The 15,812-nt window shown below is 38.7% G+C and overlaps 2 protein-coding genes across 2 annotated transcripts in view; both read left to right on the top strand.

Annotated features, from left to right (window-relative positions):
• Positions 1 to 4,287, top strand: part of capn5b (calpain 5b) — a 35,257-nt gene extending 30,970 nt beyond the window's left edge. Inside the window, exon 13 of the mRNA XM_061703076.1 lies at positions 527 to 4,287. Coding sequence (XP_061559060.1) covers positions 527 to 709 — 183 coding nt within the window. The 3' untranslated portion in view covers positions 710 to 4,287. The remainder of the gene's footprint in view (positions 1 to 526) is intronic.
• A 4,303-nt stretch (positions 4,288 to 8,590) lies between these two features.
• LOC133415662 (unconventional myosin-VIIa-like) overlaps positions 8,591 to 15,812 on the top strand; it is a 31,015-nt gene continuing 23,793 nt past the window's right edge. Inside the window, exons 1-5 of the mRNA XM_061701885.1 lie at positions 8,591 to 8,822; positions 10,598 to 10,672; positions 11,116 to 11,183; positions 13,330 to 13,443; positions 13,590 to 13,742. Coding sequence (XP_061557869.1) covers positions 11,166 to 11,183; positions 13,330 to 13,443; positions 13,590 to 13,742 — 285 coding nt within the window. The 5' untranslated portion in view covers positions 8,591 to 8,822; positions 10,598 to 10,672; positions 11,116 to 11,165. The remainder of the gene's footprint in view (positions 8,823 to 10,597; positions 10,673 to 11,115; positions 11,184 to 13,329; positions 13,444 to 13,589; positions 13,743 to 15,812) is intronic.

The following is a 15,812-nucleotide window of genomic DNA, read 5'->3' as shown; positions in this document are numbered from 1 at the left end:
CTAGCAGGAGACGCTAACGTAGCAGTCTCCATCTTCAGTCAGATGGGAACGAAATAAACAGTAGAAAAGTAGAAAATGTATCTATTTCTTTCAAATCAACATTTTTAGGCAGGTATTGATGTTGGCTTAAATGGTGACGTGCGTATAGCAACTAGCCAGTGGGCGGCTGGGAGGATATGCTAACATAGCAGTCTATATCTTCACTCAGTGCTCCTTCTTGTTAGAAGCGAGCAAACACCAGTAGAAAAGTAGAAAACCAGAAAACCTACCCCCTTTTTTTTTTTCTTTTTTAAATCAACATTTTCAGGCAGTTATTGATGCTGGCTTAAATGGTGAGAAGTGTATAGCAAGTAGCCAGTCGGCGGCTAGCAGGATATGCTAGCATATCAGTCCATATCTTCACTCAGGGCTCCTTGTCAGTGTTTCTCTTTCAAGCTGCAATTGCTAATTCCCTTTCTTCTTTTCTCTTCCCCCCCCCCGCTTCCTGGTTATCTTTCTCTCTCTGCCTCTCTTGGCTTGGCGCCAGATCTACAACAAGAACATGATCGTGGACACGTTCCTGGGTCAAGTGGTGATGTTCAGCGACCCCAACGAGCGTCAGGAGCAGCACACGCTGCACCTCCGAGACAAGGGCAGTCGCCAGGACAGCGACCTGCCCGGCACGCTCACTGTGCGCCTCATCACCTCCACCACGCTCACCAACATCTGACCGCCACTCCCCGGTTTCTCTCGCCAAGTTTTTGCTTTCCCCAAATCTCTCGCCATGTTTCCGTTATGTTTCTCTTGCCAATTGTTTTCTTTCCCCCTTTTCCTCACAGAAATGTATTCTTTACCCCATTTATTTTGCCACTTTTCCCCCACGTTCCTCTCACCAGTTTTTTTCAACATTTTTCTCATCAATTTTTCCGTCGTCAATTCTCTCACCATTTGTATATTTCCCATTTTCTCACCACATTTCTCTCCGTTTTTTCTACCCCCATTCCTCCCATTAATGTTTACCTTTCCCTTTTTTCTCACCAATTGTTTTCCCTTTCTCCACTTCTCTCCTCAATTTCCACCATTTCGCTCATCATTTTTTTCCTTCTAATTGTTTCTCATTATTTTCTTTCCCATTTCTCTTGCCGATTTTTTCTTTCCCTGTTCCTGTTTCCAATTGTTTTCCCGCCAATTTTTTTTAGACATTCCCCCGTTTCTCTCGCCAATTTCTCCAACCTTTAAACTGACATTTGAATGGCCTTTATTTACTTCAATATCTTTGTTCAGTGTCGCTGCTCGCGTTGCGTCGTAGGTTTCGCCGCTGAAAAAAAGGCCAAAATAGAACGCTTCCTCTATCTTTTACATTATTTATTTTTTCATTGTGCAAAATCACACCCACATGAGATGCACATGTATTACATATGCAGACATTTCTGCACTCCCATGCATGTGCCAACGTCTCCAAGGGCTATGCATTGCCTTAAGGCTGTGTCTGTCTGTCTTTCACATGGATTGGGGTCAAGGGTGGGTCAGGTGGGTTTTTCGCTGTCTGTCAGCTGTCTGACTTTGTGTTCGTGTGGCCGCCATGTTTGTTTAGAGCAGGGTTTCCCAAACCTTGGCGCAGGCCCATCAATGTGCCCCAAAAACTATGAACCCCCATTGAGCATGTAGCTATGTTGATTTTGCCCTTGCGCACTACAGTTTTCACTCTGCGACTGGTTTTGGGCCCCCTAGCCCCTCAGTTTGGGAAACCCTGGTTTCTATCATGGCAGCATCTTACTTTCTCTTTTCTACCCGTAAATGCTGACAATGCATTTTGTATCCGTGGCTCCAGTTCAACTTTTGGCGAGCGTGCGCCCCCCCCTCAGCCTCAGATGAAAGCCAACAGCCGCAATTGTGAGACCTCGCTTTTTCCCGTCTTCCTTCACTTTCAAACCGAGACGCTTCTCTGCCGGATGCTATGGACGACCTTCTAACCGCATGGCCTGGAAAGACTTATTTTTTCCACCCGTGCTGCACATCTCTGCGGTCGTAGCTTAGTAGCTGGCGTCTGTCCTCGGAGTTGCTACCCCCCGCTCCTAAACAAGCGCTTTACGGGACCAAAGAGCAGCCAGCCAGCCAGTCAGCCCCCGCTCCTTTGTAACCCTTTCCAACTGGCACTTGGGCTCGAGCCTAGCGATGAAATGCCACCCCCTGTGCCACATCATCTTCTTAACGGCAACACCACTGCCTGACACTGTGTGTGTGTGTGTGTGTGTGTGTGTGTGTGTGCGTGTGTGCTACTTAATCTTGTGTATTCGGGCGAATGTATATCTGTTGATGGGAGGAATGGTTGCGAAACCGGCAGATTACCATTTATTGGGAACACACACCTTCCACTTTTGTTTGTTTTTTTGCTGGGGGGAAACCATGAAGAAAACAAACAGTGCCATGGTGGTTTCAGGCCAGGTTTGCCTCCTTAAAGAAATGCAACTTTGGGGTCCCTTTCTTGGATTTTTCTTGGAACAGTCACTGGTACTTTATATTCTGATGATTTACCCTTCTTTATAGGGATGGGCATTAAATTTAGCAATCAGTTTATTGATTATAAATGATTTAGAAAAGGGAAGAGGAAAAAAATCAAACCCCTTTCACATTCCCTGCATTTCTGTAATGAGTCCTAATGAGATCATTTCATAATTTGCACTTTGAAACTTTATGTAATCTTTTTTTGAAAGTCAGCCTGAAATTTTTCTGGCGACATCTTATTACGTCAATTTTGAACTGACACTGAATAGAATTCGGCCCGGCAAGTTTCCTGCTTAGATGTCCGTAGCCCCTTTTATTTATACTGTCTGGAAAAGCCGATATTTTCCGCCATGTAAATTTGACGGTTTTCGAGGTAGTGTCAGAGCTGTATCAAATGCGACGGATGGCTTTTGTTTATGGAGAGCTCTTAAGATGCAATTTTGGGTGTTTTTTGTGAAAAGAGTCTCGTCTCCAATGTTCTAAACACCTTTTTTGATGTTCGCTTCAATGTCCTGAAGATAATCAACAATCGATGCTACACATTGCAGACTTCTTAACAACCAATGAATCAACTGATTGCTATGCCCTTCCCAAAATTCTCTACAATATTCTCCACAATAGACAATTATGGTGTTTCTTTTACGTTGAATGTAAGACAAACATTTCAAGTTCGCTACTTACCAATTAGATTTTTTTTTTTTTTTTACCCGCCCGCCAATACTTGAACTGTTACACACTTACGTGGCATTTACTGTATGTGAGCGCACACACTTTTGGTGTACAGCCTCTTTACAAACGCATGACTCGTTTTTTCCACATCCTTGTATTGTACCATCCAAACTGTAATCCTGCTTTTGCTTTTTTTTCCTGTGAGGTAATGGTAGTTCATGTGATCATATCAGCGGGCCGGATTGATGCTGTGTGCGTAGCGATGCTTTCGTGATGCCGTTTAGGTGCTACATCATCCCCCCCGTTGTTGTCGTTGCATTGGAAAAGGGACAGCAAATGAGGGTTACGATGGTAGTCGTGCCAACATTCTGAGGCTGAAGTGTCCTTGAGTAAGGCGCCAAGTTCAGTGGAGCCGCCCAAATGCCAATGAACGGGGTAGCTTGGATTTCATTTCCGGAGATTATCGGTGCCAAAAGAAAGTGGCTATATGACAGCTGGGCTAGTTTTAGAAAAATAAATGCCCTACTACCAATAATAATCGACCTTTTGAGGTAGATTTAATCAGGGTTTACATTACAGACTCCGAACAGTTATTCCACACACGGTTGTTCTGCAAATAGTGGCAGACTCAACTGCAAATGGAGCGAGGCGTCTATTAGGGGTGAGGCCTTTAATTTTGGAATAATATGAAAGAATGTTACCAGTGTATTAGACTACATGTCAAACAGGAATTTAAAAGGAAATGGGAGCCACACAACATTGTGGCGTGACGGCCTGCTCCAATGCTTGGTTGTCCTTAATGTGCCATCTTATTCTTCATTATTTGCTTTATGGATGATAAACCTTCCTTAAACTGATGCATGTGCCATTTTAAAATGTTGTTGTAGTTTATTGAATCCATGTATTTTTATTTATTTATTTATTTTTTAAAAATAACCATGTAGCCTTTTGTTGATGAGCGTGGATGTGACATGCCAATAATACAGCTAATACAAAGCGGTGATGCGTACGAAGAAGCATTAGTGGCACACTGGAAAGAAGAAAAGTCGTAATCTTATGAAAATAATGTCATTTTGATATCTAATGTTGTAATAAATGCAGAATATTTGGATTATATTGCGGATGAAGTTTGGATTTTGCAAGAAAGATTTGATATTATGGCAAGAAGTTATGGCAAGAAATACATTTGAATATTATGGGAAAATCTGTATGTTATGGCATAAAATCTGCAATATTTACATGAATCTTTGTAATATTTAAAGTTGTACTTTTAATATGACTATAATTGTAATATTTGCTATTGTGATTCTATTCTCATCAAGTGAAGATTTTTGTATTTGTATTTTGATGGAAAAAAGTAGTCATTTCAAAATTAGCTTGTAATATTAAATAATTAAATATGAAATATTACAACTTAATGTCGTAAAATTATGTCATTTTTCCCATAAAATTATTCGGTTCTCGAAAACATTGCAATTTTTTGTAATGCCACATTATTCTTGTAAAAATTACATTCTGATTAGAGTAAAATCAGCATGTTATTAATCGTAGAATTGCAACTTTATTCTTCTAACATAAAAATACTATGACTTAAATTATCACATTTGTATTCATGGAATTACAACTTTCCCCCACGCAATGTTACAACTTAAGCCTTGTAAAATTCTTTTTTTTTTTTCTCGTGAATATTTTCTTGTTCTCTTACGACGTTTTTCTCAGAATATTGACTTGTGACATGTTCTCATAACTTTTACGACTTTTCTTCTGGTTACTATCTGAGCTGAATACTCCTTCGTAGACGTGTATGTTACATTGTTTGGACACGGGGAGAAAGGTATTAATCCCCATCCGAAAAACTGAAAAACTGAAAATCTGAACCTTATTGATGTGTTTTTAATTTTGAAAAGACGCTTACGACATTTTGTTCATCTTGTTGGATTTCACTGTAATGTATAAAACACTGTCGGAAAGTACCCGAGTTTCCCCTTTCTCTCGACGCCAAGTCGCTGCCGTGACTTTTTATACGAGAATGCCAGTGCATGTAGCAAAAACGGCTTTGAATTCATGGCAAAATATCTATATTTATATTTTGGGGACAAAAAAGAAGCCGCATGGCAAATGCGCTATTGCTACTTTGATAAACACACCAGGCTCGTGTTGCACTCGCGCATGCATTTGGACTGTTTTTCTATTAAATAACCTGTCGTTTGTGTATAAACGTAGCAGCGATCAGCCACGTTTTGATGGATGCTGTTTCTCACTACCTCTGCTGGTCATTCAGAGGAATTGCGTACGTAGCTAGCTAGGGTGATTTTTGTGGCTTTTATCCCATCCCGTTGTTGCGTGTTGAAAACAATGGCCACGTTGCATCCTGCTGCATGAAAACTACGCAAAACTGAAATATTACAAGAAATATTTTTGTAATGTTAAGAGAATAAAGTCGTAATAAAAACTATACTTATATGCTTGTTCGTACGGGGAAAGCAAGTCATAGTTAAAAAAGTTTCCTGGATTATTTTTTAATTTAAAAATAAATTTGATAAAAAAGTGGTAATAGAATGAGGAAATATTAGCAATATTATGAGAATACATTTTAATTGTTTTTGTCAGGAAAATGTCATTTTGATATTGTTCTGATGAGAATTTTTAATATTATGACTGTTCTCTTAAAAAAATGTTAGTTATTCTCGTAAAATTACATTTTTCTCATAAAATCACGACTGTTGTAAAACTCCGATTTTATTCTGGGGAAATTATTCACGAGAAATGATTTCTTTAATCTCGTAAAACAATGACTTTTTTCGTGAAATTACAATATTTGTCGAGTATAATTACAACATTGTCCTTGTCCTTGTCTTGAAATTTCAACTTTATGCATGACTATCCTCGAAACTGGTAATGTTTTTCCTGTAAAATTATGATTCTATAATCATAAAAAAATTATGCCTTTATTCTCTAGAAAGTATTTTTTAAAATTCTTGTAACTTGACAACTTTATTCACGAAAAATTACAATTTTAGTGATCTAAAATTATGTCTTAATTCTCTAGAAATTATAATTTTTTTTTCTTGTCACTTTACAACTTTGTTCACGAAAAATACAAATTTTAGTCATCTAACATTACGACTTAATTCTCTTGAAATTATGACTTTATTTTTGTAAAATTACGACTTTTTTCTCCTAAAATTAAAACATATTCTATTGAAATTGCAACTGTTTTGTAAAATTACGATTTCATTTTCTGGAAATGTTGACTCTATTCTCACACGTTACAACTTCCCATAAGATAACGTCAGAAGAGAATGTGCATTGCTAGCTCGCTAAAGGTGATTTTTGCAGCTTTTATTCCTCTCTGTTTCTTACGCCTTGAAAATCAATGGCCATGTTGCATCCTGCTGCACGCAAACCACACAAGCAATCAAATCAATTTGACGCGTTGGTTTTTCCTGCCGCGGTCGACACGGAATATCGAGACGGGAATGAGCTTGTGATGGTTCTTGTACTCTTCTGCTCGGAGACTGGAAAACCTTACTGCATGGTGGCACTTCTAGGAGACCTTTTATCAGTATTTTATAGCCTTGTTGATTTTATATATCTATATACAGTACATATATAAATATATATACAGTATATCTCTATATCTATACCCACTTTACCTTGCGATAAAGCCGGTATGATTAGCTATCTAGCTATCGGAGAGCTGTACTTGTCCGTTGTATACTGCGTGCTTCTTTGTGTCTTCTGTTTATTTATTGTTTTGCCTTTGACTTGATGCCCGCGCTTTCTCTTCTCAATTACACTGTGCTTATTTTATAGCTACGATCTGGGGGGGGGGGAATCATATATTACTTTTTTTTTTTTTTTTTTTTGCCATTTGTATTAAATGTCAACTTGTGGCATGACTTTGAAATAAAACTGAAAATCGTATTCTTACGTCTTTTTCTTTAACGAGAATATGACAAAAAAGTTTGATTTTGAGTTTGAAACCACTTAATTATCCACTAAACCTTAGCTTACCACAAGGAGTTGAATAATTACCTGTATATTTAATACTAGGAAAACTCCACTGATGGACAGGAGACAAATGTTAAGGCCTAGGTGGAAGACTGATCCAAGTCCAAAATCATCTCATTTGGCAAAATACCAAAATCAGAAGAAAACCCCAATTTCTGCAAAAACAAGTGTCCAAAAGAAGCAATCATTGTCATATAAATCACAGAACTAGAAATCCCCTCGATGTTATTGCAGCCATAAAACTTTAAATGACCCTCCTGCAAAATGCCCAAATTAAAGTTTGCCCACTCTAGTTACCAGCGGCTCAAATAATCTCAACCGAATGGCTCCTTAAAATGATCCAAAAGGAGGGGAAAGACACCACAAAGCCACTTAGGAGGCGGAACAAACAGTTGCGTTGAGTAAGGAATGATGAAGTTCAAAAGGACAAAACTAAGACGATTGGCACCATTTTTGACCTACATTTTTACTTTGGACTGGAACGTGCCAGACGATAATAAAACGACTCACACACTTGGGAATTGCTAACTCCAAGCAGACTCGTTGGCTTTAAAGGTGACATATTATGCTTTTTTTTTCTCTCCATAATTTCTAACAGTTCCCAGATTCTTATTCAGGCTACTATGCTAGCTAATACTGTTGATGAGCCTCATGTGATTTGGTTTGATTGTGTTGAATAATTTAACTACTGAATCCAGTCATCTGTGAAACATGGGTTCATACATGCATGGTACATGCTATAAAAGCATGGTGTTGATGCTTTATGATCCTCTCCATTTAAGTGGTTTGCCAGCATCTAGTAGCATTTATGCGCAATGACAAACCATTTACGGAGCCTCAAATTATTAGCGGATTTTCGCTATTCGCGGTAGTGCTCGGCTCCTATTGGTTCACTGTATGTACTGGCAAAATTTAAGAAGGGCTTGCTCATAAACTCGATAAGAAACAGTACTTTAACTCAGTTACATTGAGCTACATTCCGCTGACTACTTTTATTTTTAGTCTTGATTTATTGCTTGCATAATCTATTTTTCGATTAGTCAGAGAAACTTCAGCCTCGGGTCTTAAGTGGCACAATCCTATTTTATATTTTTATCTATTTGGCGTTCATGCTCTGATTTAAAAAAATAATAATAATAATAAAGTTACTCACCAATTACTCAGAACTTGAGTAGTTTCTCCACTGATTACTTTCTTTTACTTTAATTATTTGGAGGACTACTTTGAATTTTGACTTGAGTCATCTTATTCTAAAGCACAGTACTTGATCACAATTTGTGGCTACTTTACCCACCTCTACCCTAAAAAGTGAAGATTCCATAAAGAGGGTAAGTCTGGTTAACAATGTTGTACCCGAGTCACAACCTCCTCCACCTCACCCCACAGGCTCCACCCACCACCCTTCTAATCAGGATCAGCAGCCAAGAATGAGACTCAGCGAGAGTCTGGAGGACGCCTTCGCTGACCCTGCACCACAAAACCCCTCAAAGACCCCCTTGTCGGACCCAGTACGGATCTCCCAAGAGGATTTAACGCAAGGTCTCGAAAGGTAGAAACCATCCAGCTTCATCCACTATCTTCTCAACTGCAACGTTTCTCGTGGATAGACTGGAGACCACCAGGAGAGACAATAAGGGGGGTCTTCATATTGAGAGGTAAGTGGGGGATTTGATGTGGGTTGGTGGGTCACGACTGAAGAGTTTTGCTCGCCATCAGGCCAAATCGACTCGCAGTTCTCGCTGGCCCCCGGCTTTAGGCCAAAGCCTCTTACGCTGGCTCTGTGGTCATTGGTCAGCTCTTAAAGAAGACTTCATTAAACTGCATGGACACCTCCAGTTGAGTTTTAAGGAAACGTCTTTATAAAATGCAAAATGCATTGCAATTCACATACAACTATTTAGTCGTCACCAACTACTGAAGAACATTTTCGTTTACAAACAGTCTAAACTGATATTAACAACTAAAAAAAAAACTGCTGTTTTCTTGTTTAAAAATGCAAAAGTGTCTCACGTTCTTCCTCACAATCGCGCAGGCCCGCAAAGAGCCGACTGATGATTGGCCGGTTCGTGTCACGAGGGAGGGGTTACAATACGCACGATTGGTCTGCGCGTTTCCTGCGTGCATACCTTTACCGCTTTAACCCACTGACCAAAAGTAGCACATTTTTGTATATTTAATGGTTTCAATAATAGACTGTATATAATAAAGTACACATTCATTGTAATTCAGTAATGTTTAAAGTCATTATTCCTGTTTTTGTCAAATTTGTATTATTAATTACATTTCAGGAAAAACTTTCATTTTTTAATTATAAGCTGTTGACAGTTATGTTATTATTTGTATTTTGTTTTTATATTATTGTTATTATTATTATGATTATTGTTCCTTTTACTTTTTTCTTTATTGACTCCAAATCACTTTAATCATGCAGTACATCAGTTCTTATTGTTGTAAATAATTTAATAATTGTAATGTTCCAATTTTTATTTTATTTTAACTTTATCGTATTTTTTATAGTTATTAAGTCTTATTACTCCTGAAATAAATGAGTAACATTACATTCAAGAGCCTAAACATCCCATTAGCTATGATTATGACAGCATTTGGGTATTTCATAATATTTATAATGTTACAAAAATACATTTTATTTCAATAATATTTTATTATTAGCTATTCCTTTTTTCAGTTCAATGTTTTAAATTTCAGGAAATGAGCAGGACAAATATGTTTATTTTTAATCATATGATAATAATCAATATTATGATTAATCTTGTACTTTTCTACATATATTTTCCTAACATAATTTTCTATTTGAATTTTTTTTTATTTGGTTTTATCACTCCTCAAATTACTGACCAAGGATCTGATGAGCAATGATTCTGACAGAATCAAGTCCACATATGAAATAACATAGTAAACACATAAATACTGTAGCTACAAACATATAACACAGCAAAATAGTTACTTTTGAATCACCTAAGCCACGGGCCACATCGTAGTTATGACTTCCCTCGGAGGGCCGCTACGACTGTGAACCCATATAAATGAAAGATTACCTCATATACTGTAATTACATACAGTAAACGGAACACATTGATGAAGAACCAGTTTTGAATTCAGAAGCCTATAAAAACATGTTTTTCCAACTATCACATTTCTTTTCAAAGGGGGATTGGTAACAAAAAAAAATAAAAATGCGTGCAAATATCTCAATGGTATTACACCAGAACACAATGAGCAAGTTTGATTTGCTTTCGCGGACCACGTAAAAGGATGTGGCGGGCCGGATCTGGCCCCCTGGGCCACCAGTTTGACGCCTGTGACCTAAGTGATTAATAGTCATAGATTTATAGACTTTGCTTTTCTTTTTATTAGAGCTAAGCTAGCTGTACACAAATGTGTGTCACCTTTCTTTTTTTTTTTTTTGCAGAGGCGCTTATGGAAGACAATGGGAGGTCTTAAACCCGCTCGGACGACAGTGAAACCCGCTCGCGCTTCCTGCCATGTGAGTCGAGTTCTGTTTCCGGTGCATTTCTTTTCAACTTTGTTGTCATTTTGGCCTTGGGAAAAAGTCAGATATCTCAGAAACCTACGCAAGTATTGTTTTTGACTGTTACTTACTGAACTTCCTCTTCCATTAACAACAAATGACGCAAAACTAAAAAACCTCCTCTCTGTTGTATCTCGCAGTTTTCTATATTACTTGAATCGGAGAGCAAATGATTGAGCAGTCCTACGAATGACTGTACAGTAAAGTATGCTTGCTGGTTAAGTGGTAGGATTAGCTCCAGGAATCCAATAAGCCCGTGGTGGCAGCCCCCACCGGGTCCCCTTTTAACACCTCCCACTTTTTCCTTCATTTCCCCGCACATATACATCATGTTGAAAATGTCAAAATGTATTTCTAATATCAAAAGTCATCAATATTAATAAAAGTGCGCTTTGCAGGGTCCAGTCATGTGACGCCTGATGTCCTGGAGTCAAGCCAACGCTGAACCATGGTCATTCTGCAGCAGGTGCGTCAGAAAATAAAAACAATATATAAAAATAAGGGATGAGGTGTATTCAACATTGTCTGCTGAAAAGCATGTATGGTGAAATTTTCTTCAGAAACATTTTTTTTTTTTTTTAAATCTAAAAATAACAGACACAAAATGTGTTGATTTTTTGGGTGGTATTATTTTAAAAAATGCTAAATCTTCTCAAATAAAAGTAAAAACTCATGAAATTTGTGTTATTTACCCAAATCAAAAACATAAATGAAACAAAATACAAAGACTAACAGAAAATTGTTTTTTCCGATGAAAAGCTACAAGACAAAATCTGTTGTTTTTGGGAATCAAATAAAAAAGCGTGTGTTTTCATGAGATTTGATTTTCCATGCGCTGACAGCTACTTCGCTATTCGGAACTTATTTCCAAGCCATACATTTCTGCCGTTTTTTCCAACGCAAATTAGCTACTCGGGTATTAGCACGTTAGCTTGCGATGGAACGTTGATGTTAGCATCTTGCTCTTGCTAACCTTGTTGGGTAATCATAATCAATAATCATCTGTCATTATGTACGGTCAAGCTCTGCATATTCACGGGTCGGCATTCACAAATTCACCTATTCACTGATTCATTTTTTGGGGAACCTATCTGTTGTTATTCGCTTTTCTGCTCAGGTCATACCAATAAAAGCATTCCTTTGGTACCCTCTTGTTACATCTTGCTACGAAGGAACTATGTTGAAGTGAATTGAGCAGTTTCATTTTGACAAAAATAATCCTGTGCCACTCTCTTACTCGCAAATTTTCGCTATTTGTGGTAGAACTAAAGGTTTGGTGCAATAGTGGTCTAAGTACAGACATCAGTCAAATCTATCAGTGTCTGATAGATAACATTCACTTGTACTAAAATCAGAATCAGAATCATTTTTATTTGCCAAGTATGTCCAAAAAACACACGAGGAAGTTGTCTTCGGTAGTTGGAGCCGCTCTAGTACGCCAACAGACACTCAATTGACAGAGAACACTTTTGAGACTGAGCAATAAAAGGTTGCTAGTTATCTTGTAATGCCGGTACAAAATTATTATTATTATTATTTTTTTTTTCTTACATTTGTGCAAAAAGATGCAGAGTCCTCGAGTTTGAATGACTAATATATCAATAGTCCGGTACATACTTTCTGAGTCTTCTAGCAGTTGCTGAACCTCACCCTTAGGGATGTTTTTTTTTTTGGAGAGGCAAAGCCTGGTTTCATGGGCGCAGCCATCTTGGAAATGGGAGTTGGCCCAGTTATTGGACTAATGAATCAGGAAAAGTGCTGTGTTCAATAAAGGACTGCCCCGTATATGTCAAAATTGGAACTAATCCTTGATTTAGACCAGTATTTGTCGAAAAGATATGCCTTTTCCCGATGCATTTCTGCACTTGACTTGAAAAAGATAAAAATGGAGTTTGCCCATTCTCCTTCTCAGTGGCTTACGTGCCCTGTGTTTGACTGACGGCCAGTCCAGGGTGTACCCAATGGATGGAATGTATAGGGAAAGAAATGGATACCTTACCTTGGATGTTGTACAATCAATCCAAACGGGCCGTAATCCACGGTGTGTTTCACTTTGAGAAGGCCCATTACGGCTGCAACTGACTGTGATCCCAATCTGGGAGTCAATTGAGTGCGACTGCAGCTGTCACTCGCCATTTTAGTCACCGTCACGTACACCTGCCCACCCCAAAGCCCCGAACAAAGACAAATGTCCTTAAACCCCGATAATCACTAGCCAATTACGCTATCAGCCACCGATAAGATAAAAACATGATCGATTTGGAAGAAATCAGGTGCATCAAAGGACGGCAATTAAATGTTATTAAAGGGTCACTTCCCCTGATTTATGATAACGTTATCTCACAAGAATTACGTTCGAAATCCGGGGTGGGGCATTAAGTGGTATGCTACACACTTTTAGGACGTACAGTGTAGCGGACCCTTGGAGCCAGAATGAATCAGCAGGTTGCAATTTGACCTAAAATATCAAGAAAATTGGATGAGAAACAATTACACGCCAAAGGCGAGTTTACAAATATTATGAATAGTAGGATTTTTCTGTAAATTCCCATACATTCACATTCATTTTCATGAGTTCCGACGGTGTTTTGACTACGTGTTGTCCCTTCCAGGGCGACTATGTGTGGTTGGACCTCAAAACGGGCCGCGAGTTTGACGTTCCTGTGGGGGCGGTCGTCAAACTGTGTGACTCTGGCGAGATCCAAGTCCTGGACGACGAAGGCCGGGTGAGCTGCCGTACACTGTCCCCTAATAATATTTGATCTTAAAATATAATGTTGGGTGTTTTCCAGCGTTTATACTACAGTACTATAAAAAACAATGCCACGAAAGGGTGATGCCCCTTCCCATGTCCAACCCCCCCCTCTTCCAGGAACACTGGATCTCCCCTCAGAACGCCACCCACATCAAGCCCATGCACCCCACCTCCATCCAGGGGGTGGAGGACATGATCCGATTGGGTGACCTCAACGAAGCGGGCATCCTGCGCAACCTGCTGATCCGTTACAACGAACGCGTCATCTATGTCAGTAAAAAAACAACCATACTATAGTTAAGATACAGGGTGGGCTAAAAATAGGTATCATCATTTTAGGAGATTTACAGTTTTTGCCCTTCCTTTTTTGCCTTCCTTTCTTTGTTACTACCTTCCCTCCTTCCTTTCTGACCTCTTTCCCGCCTATTTTATCCTCAGACCTGCCTTTTTTTTCCCCAGGCATCTTTTCCGTCTTCACCGCCTATCTTCCATTCTTCTTTGCTTTTTTTTTTTTTCCCCCTTCCTGACTTCATTGAAACCCATGTTACTTACATCATTCCTTCCTTCGCTTAGACCTACTTTTCTGCACTCCTTCCTTACCTCCTTCCACCTCAGATCTGGTTTTTTTCCTGGCATCTTTTCCTTCCCGACATCCTGCTTTCCTTCCTGACCTCCTTCATTCCACCTCAGACCTGCTTTTTTTTTTTTAAACTACATTTCTGCCTTCCTTGGGTACCTGGCCAATCCTGCTTTAGAATCCACTTTCTTTGTGCTTGACCTAAATTATTTGCCATTGTTCATGCAACCTGTAAAAAAAAAAAAAACGAGTGTTACTTTAAATAAAAGTGTAAACACACTTTTGGCCCACGCTGTATAGCATAAGAAAACGTTGCTTTTTTAACTCGCTAGCTGTTAGCCTCCCGACCACATTCACTAACAGCCGGTGGCCTGACGATTAAGCTCTCACTCAGGTTAAGCTGTTTGCTTGCGTCTGCGATGGCCTGCGGTTAAGTGTACTTGTTACTATAAATAATTTAAACATTAGGTACGCCCACACAATCTAACGATAGATGATACTGGTTCATTTAACTCATTCACTGCCAGCCTGTCCAGTTAACATGGATATTTGACTTGGAAAGCCATCGATGGCAGTGAATGGGTTAAATAGCCTGTTATTAATACAGAATCAAATGCGGCTTATATCAATCATCAGGATGTAAAAGAAGAAAATATTCAAATATACACGTGTATCTCAATATATTACGGTATGTGTGAGTTCTTTTATTTCAGTAGTTCAATTCAAAAAGTGAAACTCATGTAGAGATTCATTAAACACAGGAAAATACAGGAAGCCAATTCCTATCTAATTTCTGTATTAAAAAATATTTGTGTCTATTATTTAGTTCGCTTGTACATTTTTTTAATAATATTGAACAATGTTAGCGGAGTATTACAATTTATGTCGTGTGAAAGTGGCGTTTATCACGAAGTATTAAGAAGTATCCTGCAAGCGAGAATAAACTGGATGCACACAACATTGCGTCAAGACCATTTGTCAATTTCCTTGAACCCTAATATGCATTAAAGAAACCTTCTCCAGATAATCTAAGCTCATCTTTAATACTGCACACGGGATCTTAAATCATCTGAGAGAATCTTTAGGCGCTTCGGTAGGTGCTGCTATTTTGGTTAGCGACAGAGTTCAAATACATAGTGCTTACCAGGACACCCAAGGTCTAATCTTTAATGTCTTTGTGGCAACAATATGAACTGAGATAATGACACTTACAACTGTTTTTCTTTTCCTGACGGGAAAAGTGAGGTGTTGATATGAGAGAGGCGTTCATTATTCAATTTATATTGTGGAGTGCATTAAGACTAAAGTTAGATTGTACGTGGTGTACTTCATGAATTATGTAATTGAATATAGCCAAGTACATAAATTATTTGTGTAATGTGTCTTTTGGTTGTTATTCTCTCCTCATGTAGACAAATTGTGGTGGAAGGGTGAGTATGGTTGGTTGCGCCGCGCGGATGCTAACGCACCTTTTTGCCAGCTTCGCCTCCTCCAGCGAATGCCTCGATTGTTTCAAGCGGATGGCAAAGAGAATCTTGATTTCCCTGTAGTTGAATTACATAGAAAATGCAATGAATGGAAGGCTTTGCAAATAATTGTGTCCTTGCTAAGGCTGCTGTAAAGCGTTTTAGATCGTAGACATAACTACAAGCTGGAATTGATTCACATAATAGAGCAATGACTTATTTAATCAGTACAGAGGCGCTTTGAGGTACGAGTTGAATTCATTTCGTAACCATGCTCATACCTCAAAACACTCGTAT

Source organism: Phycodurus eques, chromosome 17, assembly GCF_024500275.1.
Source record: "Phycodurus eques isolate BA_2022a chromosome 17, UOR_Pequ_1.1, whole genome shotgun sequence".
Taxonomy (NCBI): Eukaryota; Metazoa; Chordata; class Actinopteri; order Syngnathiformes; family Syngnathidae; genus Phycodurus; species Phycodurus eques.
This window is presented reverse-complemented; position numbering and strand designations above follow the sequence as displayed.